Source organism: Anabrus simplex, chromosome 2, assembly GCF_040414725.1.
Source record: "Anabrus simplex isolate iqAnaSimp1 chromosome 2, ASM4041472v1, whole genome shotgun sequence".
Classification (NCBI taxonomy): Eukaryota; Metazoa; Arthropoda; class Insecta; order Orthoptera; family Tettigoniidae; genus Anabrus; species Anabrus simplex.
The window spans coordinates 1,032,360,345-1,032,388,300 of record NC_090266.1 but is presented as its reverse complement, the minus strand read 5'-3'; the positions used below and the strand labels follow the sequence as shown (position 1 = coordinate 1,032,388,300).

The window sequence follows — 27,956 nt, the reverse complement described above, 5'->3', positions numbered from 1 at the left end:
TAGTAAGGGATATAACTAAATAAAGCATACTTAACAGCTGAACATGCTTTCTTACACCAGGATGACACTCAAAGTCCAGCATCACAGCTCCCAACAAGATACGGTATCACAGACAAATTCCTTTCTCCAGGGTTTAACATACACAGTTACATCTCAGATGCCTCGCACAAGATGACACGAGGCAGATCAGCAAAACAGTGAACAATGGGCAGATGCCCCCCTAACGAGCACAGCACTGGAAGTATCCACAATGTATATTTAATAATAATAATAATAATACATTTTACATAACTCAGAAAAAAATTGCCCAAGGTAATAATTGAAATATATGCAACCCAACTAATAAATATTAATATTCATAATATGAATAACCAACCTCTAATAAAAAATACCAAATTAACACATTGCAGACCCTGTGCCCTTCACCCCATGCACAGCCCTGTTCCTGGCCACTTTCTAACTACCTCCAAGCTGGAGTGCATGCATTCAAATAAACTGTCAGAACTTCACTAGCTTTTGAAGGACTACTGTGTACTTTTCTGGTGGCCTTCCTGAATAGTTGTTGAAATGCAAGTAGGTATTTGTTGAAATCTATTTTGGCTCATAATTTTCGGAAATATGTTTTTTTTAATTAGGGGATCAGTTGGCCAGTAATCTTTCAGACATGATTTCTTCACCTGCCGTATCAATATACACAGAGCAATATTTTTTTAATTTCCCTGCTAGTGACATTAGTCCACTTTAGTGTTTTAGGGGATACGTTATGAGAATGTGAATTCTGCTCATAGTATAAATTTGTCTTTTCAGCTACATACTGAAAAAATTCCTCACCAAACAGAAGTCCTGCTACTTGTCCTATGTTTCCAGATTCATTGGGCCATACCTTTATACTAGGAGCACCTTCAAAATCCTCTAGCCTAGGTTCACTGTTGTCCATAACCTAATTGTCAGAAAACACTACATTATTTACAATATTTAGATTATACATAGTCTTACCATAAATACTGTCCCAAACGTTTAAGTAAATTGACACAGAATGGTTAGAGATATTTTAATATCCGAATAACAAGTGTTACATAGATGCATTATGAACCATAACCACAAATAATTATTCAAAATGGCCACCATTTGCACGCACACAGGCCTTAAGTCTTTGTGGCCATTCATCAATGGCATTACGCAACACATCAACTGGAAATTCTGCAACTGCCTTCCGAAGAGACTGCTTTAAGCTTTCAATATTGGAATGTCTTTTCTTGCAAGCTATCTCCTGAAGCTACAATTTGTAGTCCAAAGGGTTTAAATCTGGACTTGCAGACGGCCAATCTGAAGTGGAAATGAAATCGGGAACATTTGCCTCCAACCACTGCTGGGTTGCCCGTGCCTTGTGCGCTGGGGCCGAGTCCTGCTGGAAGCTCAAGTTCCATCCGTGGAAGAGGCTGTTGTTGTTGAGATTCTTGACCAGTCCCTCAAGCACTGTCTCCTGGTACACTTTAGCTGAAGTTGTGACTCCCTTTTCATTGAAATGGAGCTCTGTTGTGCCCTCGAAGCTCACACCCCACCACACCATAACTGATGAGGGATGATGACCCCTCTGGATCCTTGGAGCCTTTTCACCAGCTTCTCCAGAGGAATGGGCATATACCCTGTCGTTTTGGGCGCTGAAAGTCTCCTCAACACTGAAGATCTTTTCATCCGTAAACGGGATTCGACGATGACCATTAGCCACATAACGCTTAAGCAAGCGCTTTGATTTTAGGAGCCTCTGGCACTTCAGTTCATTTGTCAGGAGATGTCCTTTGCATCGTTTGTAAGCATGCAGTCCCAGGTCAATGCCTAACGTGCGAGACATAGACATTTTTGATATCTGTAACTCACAAGCCATCACTGACTGTCTCCTTACCGGATTTCGTCGCACACTGCCATTGTTTTGATGAGTTCTGGCGTTTGTACTGTGCGTGGTCTTCCTTGCCGCGGGCGATCTCTCACAGTTCCAACCTCAAAAAATCGATTTATAGTGCGGTAAACAAAATTTCTTACTAATTTTCAGCTTCTGGAGGGTTTTGAAAATCTCCCTTGGTGATTCCCCTACCGTGTGTAACGCTATCACGGCCACACGATTCTCATACTCCCCCCATTCCATCTTGAAAACTTCAAACTGACAACTGTACACTTCTGCAGCTGAACCAACAATGACTCACGCCTCACGATACCGGTTTTGTAGCCGCTCCCTTGTTCGGGCGGAAGTACAGCCACCCTCAAAAGTTGGGACAGTATTTATGGTAAAACTGGGTATACACCCGTAACACAATTATCAGACTCGTTCTGCACTACGTGAGTTCCACACCTTGAAGATAAGGCTATATCCTCGTCATCACTTGAAACATTTCCGTTAGAAGATATTTCATCATCGAACTCTAAATATTCAGCATCACTTGGATATTCGGAGCCTGTATCAGCACATAATTCGCGAATAATTTCATCCTTGTCTAAACACGTGCTATCCCTGGGCGCTGCCATCTTGCATGGCTCTTCGAACTTTGTAAACATGTTGTCAGGAAATGCAAAGGAAATCTAGACTATGAAGAATTCTCGAAAATAAATGCAACTATCGATTGTGTAGAACCATATAGTACATAACAGAGTTCTATCACCCTTGACCTCCAAATAGTTCCCGTATATCTCAAAAGATAGCACTAAAGTTCAGTCTGCTGCTAACACAAGATAACTTGGGACCGGTCCGCAACGCTTGGCCAGGCAAACACGAGTTTTCTCAGGACCGGTCTGCATTGTGTTAAAATAAGGCCTATCATAGATGATCACCCAGAATATAAAATTAATGAAATAATAATGAAATTATCTGAAATAAGATATACAGTACACTTGGAATTAATTCATTTACATTTTTTTGTTATAGATATTCAAAATACCAAATCTGATAAGGTCAGTCGATTCTCACTCTACTGAAAGTCCGACATGTTCTTTTTATCACACAACGCCTCCTTGCTATTGTAAGCTTCCATTAACTTGGAATCCCATACATATTTTCTTTCAGTTTGAGCACACTAAAAGCTTTTTGTTATTTCATAACACCTTTAACGTACACTATTCATTATTTCAAAACACGCATACCAAATGAATTGGTGGAATTGTACCTCAAGAATTGTAGTAGTTTACTACTGAGTTTGTTACCATAACTATTACAACAAAAACAGTTCCATGTTCTTCCTGCACGATGACAGTTATTTCTAAAAGGGGAATAATTCAGTGACACAAAATTTCAAGTCTTAGAGAGTTCCAAATAAATAACATCCATACAGTTGTAATAAATTGAAAGCCATTATTAGATGCTTGTGCATAGTTTCTTTAGATTTTCTTTAATCCATAATTAAAATGATTAACTACTGTAAAATGTTGCTGTAACGAATGCCAGAGTAGTGAAATGTTCAAAATTGTGTAATTATTTTTAGGCCCCTTCCCTTTCTCCCATTATATTTGTGTTAAAACATGTCATTTTAACTCATTTTGAACTTCTGGTATAACAAATTAAAATTTTGCCTTCTTGCCTTTACAAAAATTGATTTAAAAATATAAAATTGAGATTCATCCTGTTTATAGTAATATACTGTAAATATTTTTCTTCGTATATTATTTTATTATTCAGACGATACGGTAGCCATTTTCTGTGCATGAACATGATTGGTTGAGCAGGTTTCGATTTGAAAGTAACCGATGAGCTTTGGGCATATTCCAGTGCAAGAAGTTACGCTATTAGCTGTGTAGGAGTGCAGAGTTTGTAGTCAGCCAATGAATGCTATGATTTTGTATCTCTACCTTACTATTTCATTTATCATTTCATTACGCATCACATTTTCATTGTTTTTCTTTCATTTGTAAAGCAGTGCATTTATTAGTGTGCCTTTTAACTTTATACCATTTACAGTATGGATAAAAAGAAACAACAGCTGTTTTCTTTTGAAGGATAATGCAAAATATTTCTGGAGGTGGAGAAAGAAGAGATAGTGAAGAAGTATGGCATTAGCCCTCCAATATTATCTACTTTTCTAAAACAGAAAAGTAAGATAGAACGGAATATTGATGCCAGTGCCGTTGGTCAGTGAAAGAAGCTGAGGACAATAGACTGCAAGGAGGTGAACTAAACTGTTTATATGTTGTTTGTTTAAAAGCAGGGGAATACTGGTTGACTTCATAGGTTCCATTTCCCACAAGGTTATAAACAGTGAAGTTAACAGTGGTTCAAAGGAAGTTTTGTCTTCATGGTGGTGAAGGCTCTACTAGCTGCTGGTAGACATTTATAATGCAGATGAGACTACATTATTCTACAAATTAATACTGAATAAAACACTTGAATTCAAGTGAAATACTGCATGTGTCTTGGGGGGAAAAGTTCAGGAGAATTGGTAAAACTGGTCTATTATGCACGAACTGTATGGGGATGGATAGACTGAAGCCTCTTGTAACTGGGAAGTTGGGGAAGTCTAGGTACCTCAAGGGGGTGCAATGTCTGCCCTGTGAATATTTGTACAACACCAAGCATGGATGACATCCATGTTCGAAGTGTAGTTGTTAGGCCTGTAACGTTGGATGAAGGCCAAAGAGAGGAGAATTCTTCTCATAAACAGTTGCTCTGCTCAAAATTGTGTGTCTTACCATTTGGACCACGTGCAAGTTTTATTCTTGCCTCAAAATATTCTTGCAGTCACTGGTTCAAAGGATAATTAGCGCATTGAAGCGGCATTACTGAGCTTGTGTGGTCCAGTGTATACAGTCTTGGAGAGACACATTGATGTCAGCATATCGGAAGCAATGCACATATTAAGTGCTGCATGGAAAGCACTGAAGGAAGAAATAATTGCAAACTGCTTTAGAAAAGCTAAAGTGGTTTATGCAGAATACATTCCAGAAATTGAAGTGTTGGATGATGCAGAAACAAAGGAGAACTTGTAAGGGTTGTGTGAAAAGTTGGATATGCCAACTGCATCATCATGGACTGTGATGGTGACATACTGTAGAGCAAAAAAAAATCACTGATGATTAAATTGTGGCAGACATTGAGAGATAGGAATCCATGTGATGATGAGGTAGAAGAGGAAGATGTACCTCATATTGATCGATAGAGTTTGCCACTTTGGCAGGCAACAAACATGGCATGTGGTCTTCAAGATTTTATACTGTCTAAAAATGATGTATCAGAATCTGTCTTATATTGACGTGTGGTGGTTGGTGACTATCTTGAATGGTCTCTTGTGCCTGGGATTTTTTCAGAAAATAATGCCCAAAACATCGTGTACTGGTACAGTGCAAAATATAATATGCTGAAAGGTTATGGAAAACCTCGTGCTATTACTGTATATCATTACTTCATGTATATATATCATAATTTTCCTCTCATCTAATGAACATTCAATTTTTTATCTCTAAATTGATGTAGAAGTAATGTAGACCCTACAAAAGGATATAACAAGAGGTGAGTTCTTATGAATTGATTTATTTCAGACTATCAATATTTCATTATATCTAGTTAATTTCTGAGGTCACCAAAATTTCATTATACTGGTATTTTAATGTATACTAAATAATGCATAATCCTGCAAGGTAACTTAGAGTAATGTTATAATTTTACCTCCATAAACATCAACCAGTGTTGTACTTGAAATATTTTGTATGTTATGAAGTGGTTGCAAAAGTTACATTATACTAATGGTAAAAGACTTTCTATGCTTCATTTTCCACTGATGGCTGTCATCATGTTTGAAAGCAATACGGAAACAAAGAAAATATTCTGTATAGTTGAAGTGTAAGTGGTATGCTCTCTTAGCTGTAATTTAACTGTACGTGCGTTTAGAGTTGCAGTTTATTCATTTTAAAGAAGTTGCCGTTCTAATTTGGTAATAAAACAAGACAAAATAATCATGAAACATAATTTCTAGTGAAATACTTTTGCTATAGGCTTAACCATAAGAGTGTTATAACCTAAATTTGTTGTGATATTACAGTTTGAAAACTGTATGAATGGCAAAATCCAATGTCTCGTTTCTAAATTTTTATGAAATGACTGGTATTGTAGATTAGAAAGATAGTTTTATGAAATGCTCAGGTATGTACCCTGATACTGGGTATGCTACTGTTCACGGACGTAAAAATGAAAAAAAAAAATCTTTGGTACAAAAGCGAATTTTTGGCTGGGGTTACCATGTCAACTGCTGCCCAGCCAGATAGCCTGTGGACACTGGAGTTCCATGTGGTCAGAATGAAAATTTCTGGACAGGCCGGAAATCAAACCCCGGGTTCTGAGTAAGAGGTGGACATGCTAGCCCTACACAACCAGGCTGACTCCGGTCCTTGTGGCAAAGTCAAGAAAATGCCAGAATGTTCAGAAAATTGTATTGTTATGCCAGAAAAATAATTGTTGTCAGCAGGAGTCGAAACCCAGTCATCCAACTGAAAAGCCAATGTGGTACCTTCCGGCTATTGTGCCACCTTACGCTCTCTGTGTATAATCACTTGTAACTGCCTACACGTAATTTCAAAACTACTAGTCGTTTGTGTTAACATGTTCAATGAATATCCATTTACTTGTTTTTGAGCAATGTTTTTTTCCTGGATACACAAATTGTGTGTACCCCTGAACCCAAAGAACAGTGTTTGTCCTGGGCCCTACTAAAAATATGGCTCACTTAGATGCTTGCAACAGGATGATGATCGACTTGCTTGGAAAGTTAGCGCTTGTGCTAGTGATGGGTGTTTGAAGTTTGGCACACTAATCTGGACCTACCTTTAGGATTATCATCAATAATAATCTGCACAATGTTCTGTAGCCTACTTATTGCATATGTTCTGAGTAGTATTGTCATTTTCATGCACATTATGTAACTCTTTCCTTGCATTATTCCCGCATGATCGCAGGTTCTGCATATGCAAATTATGTAACTATTTTCTATTATCTGTACAATTTTAGATTACCACTGAATTTGATTGCATCTAGTTAATTCCTCTGACTTGGGCACTCAGTGTTTGTGTTTGTCCTCAGCACTCCTCTTCATACGCACACAGCACACTACACTACCAACCATCACATAAACATGCAATGGTGAATTCATCCCTCCACATAAGGATGGTGTCAGATGGCATCCAACCATAAAACTGGGCCAGAATCACACATGCGACAGAGTTTGAACCCACGGCCCCACCATGGTGTGAGAAAAACAGTGGGAGACAAGAGAACTGAATTTAACTCTTCTTCTTCCCTTCTTCATGGAGCCTCTAAATATTAGTTCCTAATTAGCATTGACCTCTACGATCTTTTGCTACCATGTTTTTCCTTCATTCCCACCTAGATATACCTGCTCCCTTCACAAAGCTGCAGGTTGTTCTTATTGGGTCGTCTTGTATTTTTTTCTCTCTCTTCACCTGGTAGTCTTGAGAGTCTGATTTTACCCAGCGCCTCAGATTCGAAAAATATTTGTTCAGATGATTCCTCTGCTTCATTGCATTTCATACATATATTGTTTCTTATTACTCCAATTTTATGGAGGTGTTTTTTCAGATGGAAGTGTCCTGTCAACAGTCCTGCATAGAGGTTCTGGGGCTACAAAATGTGTTTCTGCCCCTTTCCTGGCCAGTTTATCTGCCTTTTCATTTCCTTCTATACCTGCATGCCCTGGTACCCATGTTATTTTGACAATGTTGTACTTTGAGAGCTTCGGGGGAAGTGAGTGGCAATTCCAGACAATTTTGGATATTATCCGGACTGCCTCTAGTGCCTTAATGGCTGCTTGGCTCTCCGTAAAAATGAAAATGTTCTTATTCCTATAGTTCATTTTCATATTTTCTTCAAGACATGTTGTGATAGCTATCATTTCAGCTTGAAGGACTGTAGTGTGTCTTCCCAGGCTCATCTGGATTGATCTCTCAGGTCTTCACCCATTGATCCCTCCTCCTGTGCCATCCACATTCTTTGAGCCATCAGTCCACTACACTCTATCTTCTTTTTCAGTATACCATTTGTTGATATCCCAGTCTTCATTTTTTATTATCTGAGTCTCAAACGGTTTTTCAAAGTTGTACTTTGGTATCATATGATCAGAAGGCATGTGTAGAACTTCCTCTGTTATTACCCTGTTAATTTTACAGTGTCCTAGATAGGGTCTTTGTGCATTCCAGCACACTGATTGTGCCAATCTATATGAACTCATTCTAGCCTGTCCTTTTATGAAATTGCATAGTGATGGGAGGTCTAGTAAAGTGTTCAGACCCCCTGTGGGTGGGGGGGGCGCAGATGAAGAATTCACCCACGGTATCCTCTGCCTATCTTAAGAGGCGACTAAAAGGGGTGACCAAGGGATGATCAAATTAGAACCATCAAACTACTTGTGATTAGTACCACCACATGGGGAACACCATGGTTTGCTTTTACTTGCGCGTAGTATGACTATGTTGGGTACCAAATAGGTTTGTGATTAGTAGCAAAGGAGAGCGCGATGGCTTTTACAGTACTTGCGATTAATAGCACTATCTGAGCGACGCCCTGGGATGAGGGAACCCATGATTCTGGCTTGCCTATGATTAGTACCCACTTTATGAGGAACACCACAGGATAGTACTAGTCCCTGTGGTTAGTACCCTTATGTGATAAACACCATAGGTTTGCGTTGCCTGTAAATGGCGCCGCAATGTGCGAAACAGCGTAGGTCTGTAATAAATGTGCGAATTTCATTATCTGTGAGTAGTACCATAATGTGTGGAATACCATGAGTCTATGCTACTCTTGATTAGTACCGCAACATGACAAATACCATGGTTCTACTTTTTTAGCGATAAGTACCATTGTGAGGGGCTGCTGACTTGGATTTTGGACCTCTTTCGAATACAAGGATCATCGATTCAGTATTGTGCTATAGAAGCAGTCCCTTGGTCAGTAATACTATTGTTCTATGCCAGTTTCTGTGCATGTGAGGTACTGTGGGTCTGTTCCACTGGTCGTTTTAAATTCATATCCATTCATTCTTCGTCCTCACGATTTTGAATTGTGGTCAGTGGATGTTTGTGGGCTTTTAATTTGTCATTTCATTTCGTCTCATTTCGTACCATTATGGGCCGATGAACTTCGATGTTAGGCCCCTTTAAACAACAAGCATCATCATCATCTAAGTATTCAAGGCTTCTTTCGGCGTAGTTCTCGTAGCCCCAGTTATGGCTATGCATGCCATTCTCTGTAGGCTATCCAATCTACTGCTGACTTTTCCTTGACTTACTTTCTGCCACCAGATGATTGCAGCATAGGCCATTGACGTTGTGATGATTATTGTGTATATCCACATTACCATTGATGGTCTAAGGCCCCATGTCTTCCCAACGACTCTTTTTACATGCATACAGCAAGTTCTTGGCCCGGGTTATGTTCCCCTCTGTATGTAGATTCCAGGTTAGATTTTTGTCTAACACTACACCTAGGTGCAGTGCCTGTTCTTCGTACCACAATCACTAGGTCATCTGCGTATTCTTGGGTATAGAAACCCTGTTCGTTGAGCATAGCTATAATTTTGTTCACCACGAGGTTCCACAGCAGAGGCGAAAGAACTCCTCCCTGAGCACAGCCTCGGGTGGCCGTAACCATCAGCGTTTCTTCGAACAGGGTTGCTTTTATCTTCCTTCCGTCTAACATGGATTTAATCCATTTGACGACGGTTTTACTCACCTTCCTCTTTTCCAATGCTTTGATCATAGAGTCATAGGTTGTATTGCTGAAGGCTTCTTCTATATCTAGAAATGATGCCAGCGCAATTTCTTTATATTCTAGGCTTTCATCTAGTTTACAAACCAACTGGTGGAGTGCTATTTCAGTGGATCTGCCAGGTCTATATGCAAACTGATTTTCATGGAACGTTGAGTTCAATTGCACCGTTCTTCCGATATATTTATCCAGAATTTTCTCCATTGCTTTCAGTATGAAGGATGTTAAACATAATGGTTTGTATGCTTTGGTTTGGGCATAGTTTGCCCTTCCAGGCTTAGGTATGAATACTGCTTTAGCTTCAGACCATGATTTCGGCACGTACCCTAAAGCTGACACTGACGAGTATCTCCCTTCCTTCCTGTAGGAGTATCGGAAGTATCTCATCTGGCCCTGGAGCCTTCATAGGGTGAAACGTATCGATTGCCCATTTTACATGGTTGTGTTTTATTATTCTGTTGGCACGGTTCCAGTCTGCTCTTCAAGCTCCGGTCTCTGTTCCAACTGTTTCTTCTTCTGTCATCTCCTCAGCCTCAGGAAAGTGACATGCCATTAGCTTCTCCAGCGTGTCCTTCCCCGCCTGAGTAAACGACCCATCTGATTTTTCCAGTGTCCCCACCTGATTTATATGGGTTGCTTTCAGAACCTTCTGGGGCCTTGCTGTTTCAGTGTGTGATTCCACTTTCTCACAGAACAGTATCCAAGATTTTCTTTTTGCTTTCTGTATATCTAGGTTATGCTCAGTGAGTTTCCTATGATATACGTCCCACATACCATTTCTGGATGATATTCTCTACAACATCCTAACCTCTATTTTCATTTTGGCTAGTTTGTTGTTCCACCACCTTACTTTTTTGATGTTTTTCTTTTCTTTGAGAGGTCAGTTGTCATGGAATGAATCTGTTATGGCCTCTTCTACTAGTTCCACTGCCCCATCCAATTCTTTCTGTCCTCTCACATTAGTTGGAATTTTTTGTACAGCCTTCCCTAGAACTTCTCTGTATCTTTCCCTGTTAGTTCTTTTTGTGTTTCTGTACATCTCAGTCCCACATAGTCTTGCATTTATTGCAAATTGGATGTGCTGGTGGTCTGCCAATGATGGTTCCTCTGGCACCTTCCAGTCTTTAATAAAGTTTGCAATATGTATAGTGTTTAATGTAATGTCTATTACCTTCCTACAATTTTTATTTATAAATGTAGGCTTGTTTCGTAGGTTTAGTATCGTCAACTCAGTTCCAATAATAAACTCTAGTAAAGACTCACCTCTTGCATTGCAGTTCCTGCTGCCCCATGCCGTGTGGTGTGAATTTGCATATGCTCCAAGGACTAGGTGTTCGCCTTTCCTCTTCGCGTTGCAAATTAGGTTCTCAACTTCTTCTGATGGGGGGCAGATTAGTTGAGTGATATGGGAGGTATGCAGAGCCTATGGTTATTTCTCTGGGACCTTCCCAATTTCCAAGTTTTATCTTGGCTGCCACTAAGTCCTTTGAACAATGTTCCTGCAACAGAAGGCATTTCAGTCTTTTGCTCACAAGTAGACATATTCTAGGCATATTCGATGTAGTACCGTACATTAGCTTACCTCCAGATTCCGCCAGCGCTGCTACTCTGCCCTTAACAACCCATGGCTCTTATATAAGAGCCACATGGATAGCCTCGGACTTGGACTTTCTGACGAAATTGGCCACTCTGTACCATCCTAGCCGATGCTAGGTTTTGTTTTTCCCTTAATTACTTGAAATTTGGTCTGCCCGAATCCAAGCTTGGCCTTAAGGCCTCTCTTCTTGAGAGCTTCGAAATCTCTTTCATTAACGGCCAAAACAGTATTGTCGTTCCTGTGTCTTTCGTCGGAAGTTTGGTGTCATGCTGATGTATCCTTACAAGCACGTCATCAACCTTCATCTTGTCAAATGGAGGAGGAAACTTGATGATGACCTTTGTAGTATTCAGCACCTTCTTGGCTTCTGCCACCTCCAAATACTCCCCTTTCCAAGGGTTGAAATTGGCCACTGTCTGTTCCGGCCAGCTTTTAGTTTCTGGATTTGCACAGATCAGTACCATTGCTCCACTTTCCAGCCTCGGAGACTCGAAGCCTGGAAGGCATCCGTCCGACAGTAGTTTCATTTGCGCTATCAGAGCAGATGAAAGTTCCTTCACGTCTTCCTCCTTCAGTTTCCCGTCTGGAAAGGTTTTAGGTATTATTGCTACCTTGATTGAAGTTAGTCTTTCCGAAAAGGATATGACCATCTCTTCTTTCTGTTTCTGGGTGGGTGGTTTTATAGCCAAATTGATGGCGTACTATCCCCCGACCTTGGTATTTTGAGTGTTGTCGAAAGGATAGTATCTCGCCGATCCCTGTTCCTGGGCTTCTTCTCCGTCTCCAAGTTCCAGGCGTTATTTTGGCTTCCTTCCACGATCTCTTCCTTTCCTTGTAATATGCACTGTTGCGAGGTAGTCTGTCGATATGAAATCTGTTGATTTCCGATGCAGAAATCTTCAGTTCTGTCTCTACGGACGTTCCTGGTTTGCTTGTGGCAGCAGTCTGCTCTACTGGAGCTTCCGTTGCCATTTCTTGTTTTGAGTCGGCAACAGCCTGTCCAATTGGGACTTATGTCTCCATTTTTTCATCTTGGGCTTGCTCACGGATCTGCTCTACTGGAGCTTCCATGGCTTTCCTCGATGTCAAAGTTTTTGAAATTGGTTCTGTATAAGTATCCATATTTCAATCAATCATAGGGTTTTTGCCCATTCTAGGGTCCTGAGCGTCGTTCTCACCATCCGTGGTGAGGCATACAGCCAGACATTGTCCTCCCGCAACTCAGGCTCTCCGTAGCAGAGACCACGCCCCTCACTCGTCTATCCAGCGGTCCGCCCCTGGCCTGAACCTAGTCAGGTTTGTTCCCCCTTCAGTAGGCCTACTCACGTGGTCTCCACTTGGCATTATCATGACTGAGTTCACAGCCGTGACCTTCCCCCTAGGTTGGGATCACCCCCTTCCCAACCCGTGGCTCGTCCAGGCTACGTAGAGCAATGTGATGTGTTGGTTCCAGCACCCCACAGTGAGCTTCACCTCAGTCATGAGCCCCACTTCACCTGAACCACCGTATCACCCATGTGGCCATGGATACCTCTCTAGCATGTATGGGCGAGGCCTCCACTTCCAAGCCTTGACTTGGGCTGGTAACAATAATTTAACTCTTACTTGCCTTTATTCATTTCAGATTGAGTGTGGTATTATTTTGAAACCTTAATTTGAGTGCCCTGCATGATTATGACTTCATGCCACTTGTTTGTTGTAATGGATGACAGTTTTATTGGGTTCTAACCTAGTGTTCATCCTTTGCAATTGTTTCAGTGACAGTGGGAGTTCTTCTGCCTGGAATTAAACATCATGGCTTGTTAACAAAATCATTAGATGCACTGGTGGCTCGTATTCATGATCCAGTGAAAAACTTGAAATCAAAACGTCATTGATTATTGCGTATATCAAAGATTAAAAATAAATACTCAAAAGATAGAAGAGCAAGTATGTATGGTTAATAGCTGTTTAACACCAAAAAAGTATAGAGCCTGCCTTTAAAAAAAAAAAATTCTTAATATTTAATGTTTGGTAAATGAATATTTTCTACAGCATTAAATTTTTGTGATGATGTGGTCTTCATATCATTTAGATTTGTCATAAAACATGGCATCATTTCATCAGGGTTTTCCACTCTGAAAGGTATTTTTCATCTGTTTTAAGTTTTCAGGCTCTTATCAGGGAATTAGTGGAAGATATTCCAAGAGAGGATTGTTGTGTTTTGGAGCAGACTGTTGGATGTGTCTTTGTAATTTATAGTGACACGAATATTTAGTTTATAGTAGGCAGTGGATGACAGAATATTGTCTCCTGATTTCTTTGAGATATGGGAAGTGTTTCTGCTGATGATGTGATCTGCTGAATTTTTTACTATGTTTTAATGTGGCAAGATTGGGTCCTCCTATTCTTTATTAATGACAATATAACTATATTCTCATTAAAAAGTCAATAGGACTAGTTTCGACCTAAAATATGAGGCCATCCTCAGCCGTGATATTGAAATAACATTGGCAACATTTTTAAAAGCACTGAAAAATACAAAACATCTAAAATGATTAATGAAACAAAACACTTTAGAAGTTCATAAATCTTTGATATCAGTGGTAAAGGTTTAAAGAGTGACATGCATATCAGTCAGTTACTATATACAGTAGAACCCCGTTTTAACGTGCCTGCTTTTAAGGGATTCGTGCTTTTAAGAAAGATTTTTGTAAGGCCCAGCCAAATCGCCATAAGCACAATGTTACTTAAACCCCCTTCTAATGAACCCTGACATAAGGAAAGGTCCGCTTTTAAGCAGTATATTTCACATAAATTACAATCACACATCCCGTTGTAACGAAAATTTGCTATATGATATTTTTTCTAAACTTGTTTAAATGTTAACTTCCGTTTCCACTTAATCTCAATCCAAAGTTAACACATTAAATGAACCTCTGGAAATCACTGCTACCGGCAAGCAGCGGTAACTGTCATGCTAGATGCTGTTGGTTATAATGTCCATTGAACTGTAGATAATACTGGAATGATGGTTTTATGGGAGCAAAGTGCGGTTTCCGGCGAGACTAGCTGTACTGCCTTGAGGCATGACTAACATAAGCGTACATGCCCCAAGACACAAGTAACTTCACGAAATATAAACATTTAGGTGGAAGGTCTCTTGTGCAAATTTCACATGATTTACAGTGAAAGATATATTTCAGAAGATTAAAAGCAATTAGAAATTGAAAAGGCTATAGATATCGAGCAAAATGAAAATGTATTCTAGAAAAAATTACGGAATAAGTAGAAAGTCACGCCTTCCGTGGCTTACAGTGATTAAAATTCTTTCAAGGTCCACCTATTCAATACAATGACGTTTTATTGTGATTCAATCGCATGTCAAATGGTCAAATGGTACTAGTTTTGGCATCTATGTGCCATTATCAGCCTTAAGTACAAATTAAACAATTATATACATGTTCTTAAAACATCTAAAACACATTTTAACACATTATAAATTACATTACTGTTATGATACATAAGTTAAAATTATGTTACAAGTGATTGCTGTGATATAAAATTCTTAAAATTCTGGCAGTTCATTAAATAGTTCAGTCTGTGTGCATCCGGGATAAGTGAATTTGTGCTGTTATATGCTGTCTATGTGAGTGACACTTACTCACTTGATAGTAGGTGGTTCCGGGGAAGTTTATTTTGATCACGTAAGATCGTGATATCAATAAAGATGAATTCCCACTTCAATTTAAACCTTGAGCAGCATGTTGAATGTGTTTGTTACACAGGCGGAGCCAGACAAACTGCTCTGCTTCAAATTTTCCTGAATAATAGGTTGAAACCTGCGGATATGCGAACTGAAAATATGGACGGGAAATGGTTAAGGATGAAAATAATCCATAAAGTACATACTGTTAATGAACTTTTTGGGAGTAATTACCATTTTAGTTGGGTTGGGTCGCTAGTTAACCTTTAAATATCCATAAAAATGATTTTCATATCGTACATCAAGCCTGCGACATTTCTATAGTCATATTTTACAGCATCCATAATAATGTCAATCAATAATAATAATAATCATTTTAAAAAGATATAAATAATCCCATAATGAAATTAAATATCCTTTGTCCAGTCATCTGAAAAAGGAGAATCTTCACTAATGATAGTTCAATGGTTATATCTCCAGTGAGGCCAGCTGCCTGAACCTATAGCCGCAGCGCTGTTACACCAGCTCGGCATTTCTGTCTTGTGCCACCAATCGTTGCGTAGGAATCACGTGGAGGGCTCAGACTGAAGAATATCTCCACTGTTTTTGTTCCAGTGTTGCAAGTTGTGCTACAAGTGAATTTATTGCTGTGATAAGAATTGTACTGCGAGTTACGACAGACTACATTCATTATGGCTGCTAAACGTAAGAAGCTGACCCTTCAACAAAAGATCGACATCATTAGTGATGTTGAAAGGGCTAGCCAAGTACTTTTGTCACAGATGACAAAAAAATATGACTTGGGCCCTCTACACTGTTTGGCATCATGAAACAGAAAGAAGCAATTCTGACCGCAGAAATGGAGTGCGGCGCTGGGGCAAAAATACAGAAGAATATTTGTTCTTCACCGTACGAGGAACTTGAAAACATTTTATTGATAGGATTCAAGGGAGAAAGGAGTGAGAACGCTTCAATTGACGGGTGCATACTTACACAAAAAGCTTGAGAGGTCTCACTTAAGCTGGGTTTGGTCGATTTCCATGCTTCTAATGGCTGGTTTGATCGTTTAAAAGACCGGCACCATCTTTTGTTCCAAAACGTGCGGTGAGAGTGTGGAAGTTAGTGACGATACACTTGAAAACAAATACGTTACTTCGACTTCTTGGAGGATATTAACTAACGTCGAAGAAACGGGAGTGTTTTACAATTTGCTCCCATCCAAGACATATGCTATTCGCAGAGAAAAATGCCACGGACGCAAAAAAGTAAAGAAAGACGGACAGCTTTGTTATGTGTTAACAGCCGACGGGAGTGAAGAATTACCCACACTAATAATTGGAAAATTTAAGAATCCAAGATGCTTCAAGAACACCCGTACACTCCCATGTAAATATGGTTTTAACAAAAGTGCGTGGATGATATCGAAGATATTTCTAAAATTTTTATGAGACATGGATGCTAAGATGGGATTGGCATTAAGGAAGATAGTGCTGGTGATAGATGTCCGGTTCATCCTTCAGATGCATCTTTCCTGCAGAATATCAAAGTGGTTTTCTTTCCTCCTTACTGCACCAGTCATCTGCAGCCTTTGGACCTTGGCATTATTCATTCTGTGAAAGTGAATTATAAGAAGTCTCTGGTTCAAAGAGCTATTTCTTTCCTTGAAAGAAGTGAAATTGAATGTAATCCAAGCCATGCATATGTTTGTAGCAGCATGGCAATTAGTCACAATGGACACTATTCAAATCTGCTTTGGCCATGCAGATTTTGGTGCCATTTCAGAAGTTTTTAATGAAGACGATACTACTGATGACATTAGGGAAGATTGGGGGGGTTGTGTCAAAGGACTCGAGTGCCACAACATTCAAAATATTTGTTAGTAGTGATGATAATATCCTAACCTCAGCACCACAGATGAATCTTGGAGACCTTTGTGATGATGCAAAAAGACAAGGTACTGAAGAAGAAGAATACGATGATCCAGCAGAACCAACTTTTGGGGCACTAGTGGAGGGACTGGACATTGTCTGCTAGTACTTTTTCATCATTGATAAACTTGTCTTCGGACACTCCCCGCACTAAAAGCCATACGCCATTTCATTTTCAACATTGATGAAGACCTCATCGACAGTCTCAACCAAATTGAGAGAAAACTTCTTTCTGTGAGACATCTGGGCAAGAGAAAGTAATCTGCTCTACTGGACTATTTCAGAAAGTAAAGTTTAATATGATTATTCTCATGGTTTTCATGGTCTATTTTTCGCAAATCTCTTTAAAATCATGTTAGACCTCTGTTACTTCAGTTTAAAATTGCAAGTCAATAATACCTATTTCTCTTTTCCTTGCTACAGGTTGTGCTCCCAACGGTCCAATAAGGAATTTGTTACGTCTGCTGTTTTGTAAATATTTTCTGTTATTCTTGTGTTAATTTGAGTTTTTAGTATTAATATGTTCATTTATTATTTCTTGACATTACATAAGTTAAAGACATAAATGTATTATTATTTCTTGTGATTTATAGCCTATTTTCTTTGAACCCCCTTTTAAAGGAAGAAATATCATATCCCCATGAGATTCGTTAAAAAGGGTTCTACTGTAATATTGATTTTTTTTTTTTTTTTTTGTGAAGATATTTTATCAAGTTAGATGGCGGTTTGAAGATTTGTAGGTGTAGAATACAACCATTCATAGTCTTGATTGCAGTAACTTGTGTTAAGTGTTTGCAGGCTGTGATGTTTAACAGTGTTTATAAGGTTGGCTGAGGGGACATATATAAATACCAAAACTGTTGAATACACAGGCTCAATTAATGATTTAGCTTGAAACTATTCCCATTGATTTTTTAATGAGAATAGAGTTATATTGTCATTAATAATTGTGTATTAAATAGGTGGACCCACTCTTGCCCCATTAAACATCGAATGCTTTTCAATACGGATGATTATAGAATTTTATACTGGTGTAAAGTTGGAATATTTTAAAGTTTGCTGTTAACTGTGGCAATTTCTTGTGTGAGCTAAAATATTAAATGGCTATGTTATTCGTGCTTTGGAGAAAATATTTTTTACTTCCTGTAAAAACTCCATAACTTCTGGAATATGCTATTAATAATGCAGTCAGCTCTGGTAAATTTCTCAACTGCCTAATGCACCGTATTGATACCTAGGTGAAGAAATGTGGAGCAGAATAAAGAATTTCATTTTCTACATCCAGATAACAATAATTTATTTTGTGTGAAGTGCTTTATTGAGAAGTTAGCAAACTGTGTGGGATATAGTTATCACTTGTGTAAGTTCATTCTTAGCTGTAATTGTTGTTAATGTCATTATTTTAACTTTTTTGTTTTGTAGATATTTTTTGAGATGACATACCTGCCAACCCTTCCGATTTACCTGGAAACGTTCCGGTTTTTAGCTCATTTTCCGATTTTCTGATGTATTTTTACTTCTTCCTATTTTTGACCAATATAGCCTCTAGTACGGCCAATTCTCTTTCCCTAGGATAAAGGATGAATTCTTATGTGCTTGTGTAATTTAAAAAAACCTCATTTTTAAGCTCATTTATTTGATGCTTTATTTTGTGAGTGTTTCGTCTGTCACCTTTGTGTATCGTGTTTCCCGCTCACCACAGCAGCGTGTGCTCTTTATACAGCTGGGGATTCGGGGCGCCAATCGTCTTGCAAGCAAGAGAGCCCAGCGCGCGCTAGCGACTCAGTTAATTGGGACTGGAGAGTGAGTTTGTTATTGTGTTGTTCGTACGCTGTTATCATTGTTTCTGTGCGTAGTTTTGTCAGAGTTGTAGGCCACGTTTTTCTTCTTGCGTTTCTATTTTTTCCCCCTCTGTCAGAGTCATATGTTAATAATGTATGGGACATATTGAATTGTTTTTTATGTTGTAGTTTTGCGTATTTAAGTGCATAATTTTATTAAGTTGAATGATTTTAAGGGGGTTATATCGGTGATAGTTTCTGCCATTTTCTCTTCTCGTTATGGCCAAAAAATATAACAAACATTATCTCCAAGTGTTAAGAGGTACTTATAAATTCCCGTTCAGTTTACCGTCTGATAAAGGAAACTACCGTATTTTCTAGCGTAATTAATGCCCTTGCATAATTTACGTGTCCCAATATTTTTGGGTACAAAGTGGAAAAAAAGAAATGTTCACGTATATGATGCTCCCACAACTTCGAACATCCATCACGCAGCTCCGGATGCGTTCAAAATAAAGATGTTAATTACTCAAGTAGCAGGCTTCCAATTGCGAAAGCGGGCATTCTAAATACAGGGCAACGTGCTGTTATTAGCTGGCATGAAATCCCACTGCACTAGTTTTGTGATACAAACAGATTTTATGAGTGTTTCGGGCACGGGACATTCTGTGATCTCAAAATTGTTTGTCAGTCCACAGTATTCGAGTAATACTGCATCATACAAACTCGCGGTGATCAGTTACCCCGAAACATACGGGAATAGGGCAGCGGGCAGCAAGTATTCAGTGTCCAAATGAAACGTGTGCTACTGCGGTAACAGAAGTGCACTTCATGCGGCCAACAAGTCTCGCAAAGTATTTCACGGACCAAAAAGCAGCAAATTTCTGCAAGTAGAGGAGGATCTGCTTAAATATGTGATTTTGTTACACAACGTTTGATAAGCCATTTCTCATGAAATACTGTGTTTTAATGAATGAGAAAAGCCGCTGCACATGGAATCAGTGTCTCGGGTTAGAAGGTTAGCCAAGGCTTGATTAATTTTATGAAGAAAAATCCACTCTCTCTTCGATGAAGGACAACATTATGCCAAAAAATGACGAATGATTTCAACTATTTTCATCACTTTGTGATTGAGAAGCGTAAAGTCAAGGAATATTTGATCTCCCTTATAGGAACCGCAGATCAGATGCCAATTAGTTTCCATATGCCACAAAGTCTAACAATTGATAAGAAAGGAGCATACAGTCAAGACCGCTCACTGAACATTCTTGGGCAGCACTTTTTGTAGCACGTTGATGCTCTTGTGTTCTTCATAAGGTTACCATGCTGCCATGTGTTTTTGGTACTGATATTTACTCTAGCCTGTTATGTACTCATTTTCTTAAACGTGTCGTGAAGAAGAGCAATTGACCATAGACAGATACTATATAGCTTCAAATAGGGTAACTATTTCGTTTGTATTCCTAGTTGCTGATGTGTTGATGTACATAATGTGAAAGGAGAAGAACTGCCTAATTGTAATTTATACATCTCATATTTTATTACAGTTTTCATATTGAACTGGAGAGGTACCAATTTCCTTGTACATTACATGTGTGTAATGAATCTTAAGTGCTGTGTGGCTATTTCCTATTTTTGTACGTGCTACCGGAAGCAAAAAAGCAATGATGTTCTGCAATACTTGCTGTAACAGTTGATGCAGGAAGCTTGCACCTTACATTCTTCTAAAGTGAAAAACAAGGCCTAAGGCAAAATTTCCACAAGTGATCCACCCTTTCGTATTCAAGAAAAAGGATGGATGGACAGGTCACTCGTATAAGGCTGCAATATGAACGGTTTGGGGTCATCTAGCAGGGTCCCTCCTTCGACGGCTGGCCCTTTTTGTGGTGGACAGTTGTCTTTTTTTTTTTTTTTTTTTTTTTGCTGGTATGTCATTGTTATGACATTACATGAATTGTACTTTTATTAGTTTGTTTATTTCACTTCAGGTCTGTTGTCAGCTCATAATGGGAAGAATATTTTCCATTGTTGGTACTTCAAACCCACGTGTCTAACCTGATGTACCCTATTTGACATTTTTACGCCAAATGACTATAACCGCAAATGAGTGGAACCAATTGTGTTTGTATTATATTTGATGTGTCTTTTAAATGTAAATGAATTGTAAATAATTTGTGAATATCTGAATTCCTTGAATAATTTACGCATCCGAAGTTTTCGCCTGTATTTTTCATCAGAAAAGTGCGTTAATTACGCAATAATATGTGGTATTATGCATTTTGTTGCATGTTTAGGTATGACATAAATATTATTATTCGTATGTGTCATAAATAAGAATGATTAGGTACATTTTCTTGTAATCATTTTTATGTTTTCTTAGTTTAAGATTTTCAATTTAATGATTAAATCACATTGTAACTGTAGATAAGTATGCCTTTTATCCTGACCTTTTTTCACCTAGACTGTGATGGAATATATGTGATAAAATCCAAGAATTACAAAAATCTTATTTTTGGTTTCTAAAAGTTGGCAGATATGTTTTCTCACATGGTGCAGAGAAAGGTCAGATTTGTGATATCTGTAAATAAGTCCTGATCTCAGATCTAGATGCCAGGGTGGGCTGGACAAGACTGTATAAATTTAGCTTTTCAACTCTATTGATAATGCAATGTCCTATATCTTGTGCTTCTTCACATTCATTCAGCAATAACGTTCAGACCCCTGTCAGTTCATGAACACCAGGGAATTAACAAATACTTTTCTTCTTAGCAGCTTTTTCCTCTCAAGAAGAAATGCTCCAGTGGTGACTCACATGTTTTTTTTTTTAATGATGGAACTAGTTTGGCCTTCACTGTTGTTCAACATCTCATATTTTATTACAGTTTTCATATTGAACTAGAGAGGTACCATTTTCCTTGTACATTACATGTGTGTAATGAATCTTTAGTGCTGTGTGGCTATTTCATATTTTTGGTAAAGTAAATGTTCATTGTTGTAATTCCAAACAGTGTGTTTCTTGGTAGTGTTTTATCATTTTTATACAGTAGAATAATTTTTACATAGAAATGCCACATTGTTATCGGTAAGAGAGAGTAACTGATAACATTCTTGGGCAGCACTTTTTGTAGCACGTTGATGCTCTTGTGTTCTTTGTAAGGTTACCATGCAGCCGTGTGTTTTTGGTACTGATATTTACTCTAGCCTGTTATGTACTAATTTTCTTAAACGTGTAATGAAGAAGAGCAATTGACCATAGACAGATACTATATAGCTTCAAATAGGGTAACTATTTCGTTTGTATTCTAGTTGCTAATGTGTTGATATACATAATGTGAGAGGAGAACTACTGCCTAATTGTAATTTATCCATTGTAGAAGTTAAACGTTAAAGCCAGTTTTTGGTTCATGTGAATATTGTTGTAGGGTCTTCATTAAATTTATATGTTTTGATTGTATCACTATCTCTTTTATAGTCTGTAATTTTCTTACCAAAGATGTGCTGTTCATTTAATGATGATCTGTAGCTGGAGATAACTGTGAGAAATGACTCTCTTGTTGTAGGATTTGGAGATATTTTGTATTGCATTATGTGAAATGTAGATTTAAAATATTGCTTCGAAAACAGTATTTAAGTCACATACGTGATCATGGAAGCTTTAATTCCAGGTTGTATTTCTCATTTCAAATTTTGACTTGCAGTTTTACTGAATTTATGTAATTATGTAAATATTACAAGTTTCTATTTTAAATACTGTTCCTTTTCCTGTTCATTCTTTTCTTTCCTCAGTATTCATCAGAAAGAAAAGTTCTCCCTCATGTTCTCTTCCTCAAATCTTGTGTAATTTATTGTATTGTCCTATGGAGTAGCTAAGTTGTTAATATAGATGCTGTCAAAGTTGTTATGCTTCAGACTGTGTTTCTGTGTGTGATGACTGAAATGTAGCACAAATATTGTTAAGAATAATGTGCATAAAATGTGATTGATCCGTGTGAGAGTGTAATTTTCTACGGTATAAAAAAATGTGAAGAATTCTCAAAATAAATCAGTGGTTATATCAGTTACCAAAATCTTCACTCAAGTAATTTTCTGCTTTTAACCTCTAGAAATTGGTCCTAATCATGATGATGCTTGTTGTTTTAAGGGGCCTAACATCGAAGGTCATCGGCCCAAATTGGTCCTAAATTTATCTCGAATATATAGTGAATTTTCCACAGATAATTTAAGAGTACAGTAGTTAAAACACAGAAGGACTTACTGAAATGAAAATCCACAGCCTGTTTCCAGTCTGTTGACCGGGTCAGGAATGGAATGAATGAATGAAGCCCCCATCTAGCGGCGAGGATAGGAATTGTGCCTGCTGCCGACTCGGGAAAACCCATAATGAAATGTGGACAATGATTACACTAGCATATGGAGGCGATGCAGTCTCAAGAAGTCATGTGTTCAAGTGGCACAAAAGGTTTCAGGAAGGCAGAGATTTAGTGCAATATGATCCCAGAACTGGCCGCCCATCTTCCGCACATTCCGATGTAAATGTGGAGCGTGTAATGCAGCTATTGCAAGAAGACCGTCGTGTAACTGTGCGTGCAATATCAGAAGAGCTTCATTTGAATTGTGACGTGTCTCATAAGATCTTGCGTGATGATTTACGGAAACGGAAACTGAATGAAAAACTCGTCCGGCACATCCTAACGGACGACCAGAAAGAGGAAAGACTAAGAATTTCTGTGGAACTACTGGATAGAGCCAGACGTGATCCCACATTTCCAACAAATATTATTTTTGGGGATGAAAGTTGGTGTTACCAGTATGAGCCCCACATGAAACGTCAAAGTGCTGAATGGCGGAGTCCTGGATCACCAGCCTTGAAAAAAGCCAAATGTCAACCTTTGTGAACAAAGACAATGTTGATTGCATTCTTTGACAGTAAAGGGTTAGTTCACCATGAGTACGTTCTACTAGGTGAAACATTGAACCAAACTCTTTACATCAAAATCTTGAAACGTTTGCGACAAGCAATTCGACGTCACTGCCGTGGTTTGTGGCAGTCGCAGAACTGGTTCTTACTGCACGACAATGCAAGACCTCGCACTGCTTTATCTGTTACGAAGTATCTGGCCAGACATTCTGTCACTGTCGTCCCACATCCACCATATTCGCCCAACCTCTCGCCTTGCAATTTTTTCTTGTTTCCACGAGTGAAATTGAGACTAAAAGGGAAGCTTCATCAAGATATCGCAGATATCCAATGGGCTGTGACACATTAGCTTACAAGCATCGCAGTTGACAATTTCCCTGCTTGCTTCCAAGACCTCCAGAAATGCTGGCCGTTATGTATAGATAGCTAAGGGGTCTCCTTCGACAGGAGCAAAGATCATTACTTGGTAAGTGCAACTTTTCTACTTTTTACGACCTCAGTCCTGGAACTTTTCTGACAAAAGTAATTGGGCTTATCACAATGCGTTGGATATTATAAAATTGCTATTAATATTTCCGCAGCACATGATGTAGAAAGTGGCAGCATCACAGTCTGCTGCCAATCTGATGTTGTATGTAATGATATACCATTAAATTCCATTGCGGCCTTCTGTGAAGTTGTATTGAAATCATTGCTCTTATAAATATAATTTTGCACAACATTTATGATGCTTAAAGTGGATGGACCGGTCTTGGCCCTTGATATAATGTTGTAGTATTGAAAAGCAATACTGGCAATAGCACAGCATCTCTTTGTTGTTCTATAAATACCTCTCTAATAATAGTTTCTATGGCTACTGGTGCGGCAGGTACGGGCTAGGAAAAGCGGCGGCCCGAAGGGGCTGGATAAAGGTCGTATTAAGCGAAAGATACCATCATCAATTTACAAAGAGATCTCGCCAAGCTTCTTTAATTACAAGTTCGAAAACTTTAACTCCTTTAAGAACATCAAATAACAACAATTTACAATTAAGAAGATAATACCCGTATATACATTCAAAATTATTACAAAATACTAAAGAGGGAGCCAGCCCTCCTTATCAGGTACAAGTTCACATGCATACGTGAAGGGTTTTGCATTGCAACTTCCCGAACATAAGCCGGGGATCAATAAGAAATATGAAAGACCTTCAAATATTACGATAAGATTGAGGATAAATTAAACATGGCCTTCCAATATCTTAACCAATGCAACGCCCGAAGGCACACAGAAAATTCGTAGTGGATTACAATAACGTAGAAAAGCAACACCTACTTAACCCCACTATGGAATGTTTCGGCCATGAAAGTACTTTCTTTAAGTTGAATCAAACACATCTACTAGAAGTCTTAAATGAAGATTAAATCCAAAGCACAAGGTTCCTACCATTACACAGTGACAAATCTCGTGTTTACCTCAGGCACCTACCTAAATTTCAACATCTTTAAGGGGACAGTACAATAACAAGATCCCTCTCTCTCTCTTACCTCCGCGCTAGCGTGCCGGGTTCGACGGGCTAGAAGGCAAGCCCGGGAGATAACAGACTGCACTCAGTGCGAACAGCAGAATCACCCGGCCAGCCGAGGACAACGACCGCGAGCCGAGCAGCGGTCACGTGGACCGAAACTCCCCTCTAGAAGAGAGGGGAGTTGGAGAGGGGCGCGAAGCGAGAGAGAGAGAGAGAGCTCGGAAGGGAGGTAGGACTCTTCAGGGTGAGAAAACTTCTACATTTCCCTGAAGACATGCGGAACGGGCAGAAGGACATTTATTCCATAAGAGGGGCAAGGATAGAAAATAAAATACATGTAAATACATCAAATTACACAATACATAATACAGCTTGCAAGCACACACAATGTAAAAACACTGAAGAAAGATAGTCCGGAGTTGGGGGGGGGGAATCACAGTTTACACGGTCCAGACCCTCCCCGCCTTAAAGCCGACGCCGGAGAAGATGAAAGTATACTTTAAAGATAAAATATAAATGCAGTTCTTCTTAAAGGAGTTTCATGCCGTTGGAAAATTTTCCTGGTTCAAGGAGCACACATTCCCAAAATCACTTCAAAATTTCAAATTCAAATTTGAATAGAAATGCACATAAATAGGTTCTGTGCCTTAAAAAAAATCTCCTGTTACTAGGAGCAGACTTTAGTAGAATAACAAGTGGACTCGGAAGAAGGAATTTGAGCCACACAGAAAGTTCATAAGCGGCACGGGAACTTGGCGAATAAGTTACAGCGACGAATTTCCCACTCGGTCCTTCACATTGCTAGGTCGCAGCAGGTGAGCAACCAGAAAGAGTTCTGCACCATAAGAACAGATAGGCACGAAGATAGGGGCTCCGAAGGCTTAACATGGTCCATGAGGAGCCGAAAAACAGGTCACAGCCAGGGCAAGACGTACCAACAGCTCCACCGAGGGGCCCTTTCAGAGAGCTCGGCAACAGGATGCACCAAATGACTGGAAAAATTACAGAGCCAACAGAAGTCTGTCTCTTTGCACTTTTCAAGGAAGGACCGGGGGTAGGTCGACAACGCCAGGCCGCATAAGGACCCGGCAGCAGCGCGGAGGTATGCCGGGAGACAAAGGAAGGGAGGGAGAGAAAGGCTGGAAGGGGCGTGAGGTAAAAGGAAATACAAGAACAATTAATCAAAAGATACCATTTAACAATGGTAAACATTTTAAAATACAACAAGATATCATCCTTAACTAAGGAAACCCTCCACAAGTAATTCGAAGCGAGGCGAACTTTGTGCAAATGGCACCAACAATTTAGGCAGGCTTGACTTGAGAGAGGTGGACTCGAAACACCCACTCTGCCACGGGGTCCCTCAGGAGCAATGTGACAGGAGTCAAAAATTTAATGACAGTACAAGGCCCCCAAAAGCGGGGGGAGAGCTTACTCGAAGGTACAAAATTCTTCACAAAAACCTTATCACCGACGGCCAGGCTGACAGGTTTTCGCCCCTGATTGTAACGTTGCTGCTTCCTTAAATTAAAGACCTTAAGGTTAGCCATAGCACGTTTCCACGTAGCCCTAACATTAGGAGGATCGATATTCTCCGGCAACAGATCATTTATATTCCACAAATTTGACAAGGGTGAGTTAGGTATGAAACCAAACATGAGAGAGAAGGGGGAGGACTTATGCGCCTCATGAACAGCGGTATTGAAAGCATAGGTTAACCAAGAAACAGTCGTATCCCACCTCCAAATATCTTCATGATGGAAGGCGATAAGCGCGGAGCGCAAATTACGGTTTACCCTCTCCACTTACGACGGCTGAGGATAGTAAGCAGAGGTTGTAACGTGAGAGATAGAAAGGCTGAAACAGAATTTTTTAAAGCAATTGGACGTAAAAGCCCTCGCATTATCGGGAACTAAAACTTGACAAGGCCCAAACGTAGAAAAAATGCTTTTCAAACACCTTACCGTGGTGTCAGCAGTAGCAAGCTTGGTAGGAAACATCCAGGTAAAGCGAGTGAAAGCATCAACACAAACAAGAATGAACCTATTACCATCCCCTTTCGATTTGGGGAGGGGCCCAACATAGTCTATAAACATACGCTGCATAGGTCGAGTAGCTTGAGAAGAAGATAGAAATCTGACCTTAGTATTCAGCGGTGGCTTGCTAATTTTACAAAGCTTGCAAGCTCTAACCAATTCGCGCACTTCACCATCCAATCCCTTCCAAATGAAATTCTTACGGATTTTCTCTCTTGTTTTAAACACCCCAAGATGGCCCGCAAGGGGGGACTCATGAAAATATTTAAAAATCATGGGCACGAGAACGGCATGTACCACCACCTTCATCCTTTTATCATGGCGAGCCGTACAACACAGGACTCCGTTCCGTAACTCGTAGGGAGCAACAGGTTTACCTAGCTCTAAATCTTGGATGATGGGTCCCAAGTAAGGGTCTCCTCTTTGAATTTTTCCAATGTCATGATACAGTATGGGGGTATCTGACAGAAACGCCGCAGAAATCGGCATGGCAAGGGACTCAACAACAAAGGGTTGATCATCTTGAACCTCCTCGGGAGAGTACATACGGCTTAAAGAATCAGCCAAAATATTATCCGACCCCCGGATGTGGCGCACTTTGAACTGAAAGGCAGAGATCCTGATCTCCCACCGGGCCAAACGGCCAGTTCTTCGGGGACGACCCAGAACCCAGCTCAACGCCTGGTTGTCCGTTTCAAGTTGGAATTTAACGTGCTCTAAATACATCTGGAACTTCTCGAGGGCAAATAA

At 39.4% G+C, this 27,956-nt stretch overlaps 1 protein-coding gene across 2 annotated transcripts in view; it reads left to right on the top strand.

Moving 5' to 3' along the window:
• The window catches only part of Arl6IP1 (ADP-ribosylation factor-like 6 interacting protein 1), a 77,293-nt gene extending 54,481 nt beyond the window's left edge, over window positions 1-22,812 (top strand). The window contains exons 5-6 of one of the 2 annotated variants that reach the window (XM_068226379.1): window positions 13,110-13,280; window positions 20,734-22,812. In XM_068226379.1, the coding sequence (XP_068082480.1) occupies window positions 13,110-13,228 (119 nt within the window). In that variant the 3' untranslated portion in view covers window positions 13,229-13,280; window positions 20,734-22,812. The remainder of the gene's footprint in view (window positions 1-13,109; window positions 13,281-20,733) is intronic. The other variant, XM_067141948.2, reaches the window with a different exon arrangement.
• The last annotated feature ends 5,144 nt before the right edge of the window (window positions 22,813-27,956 follow it).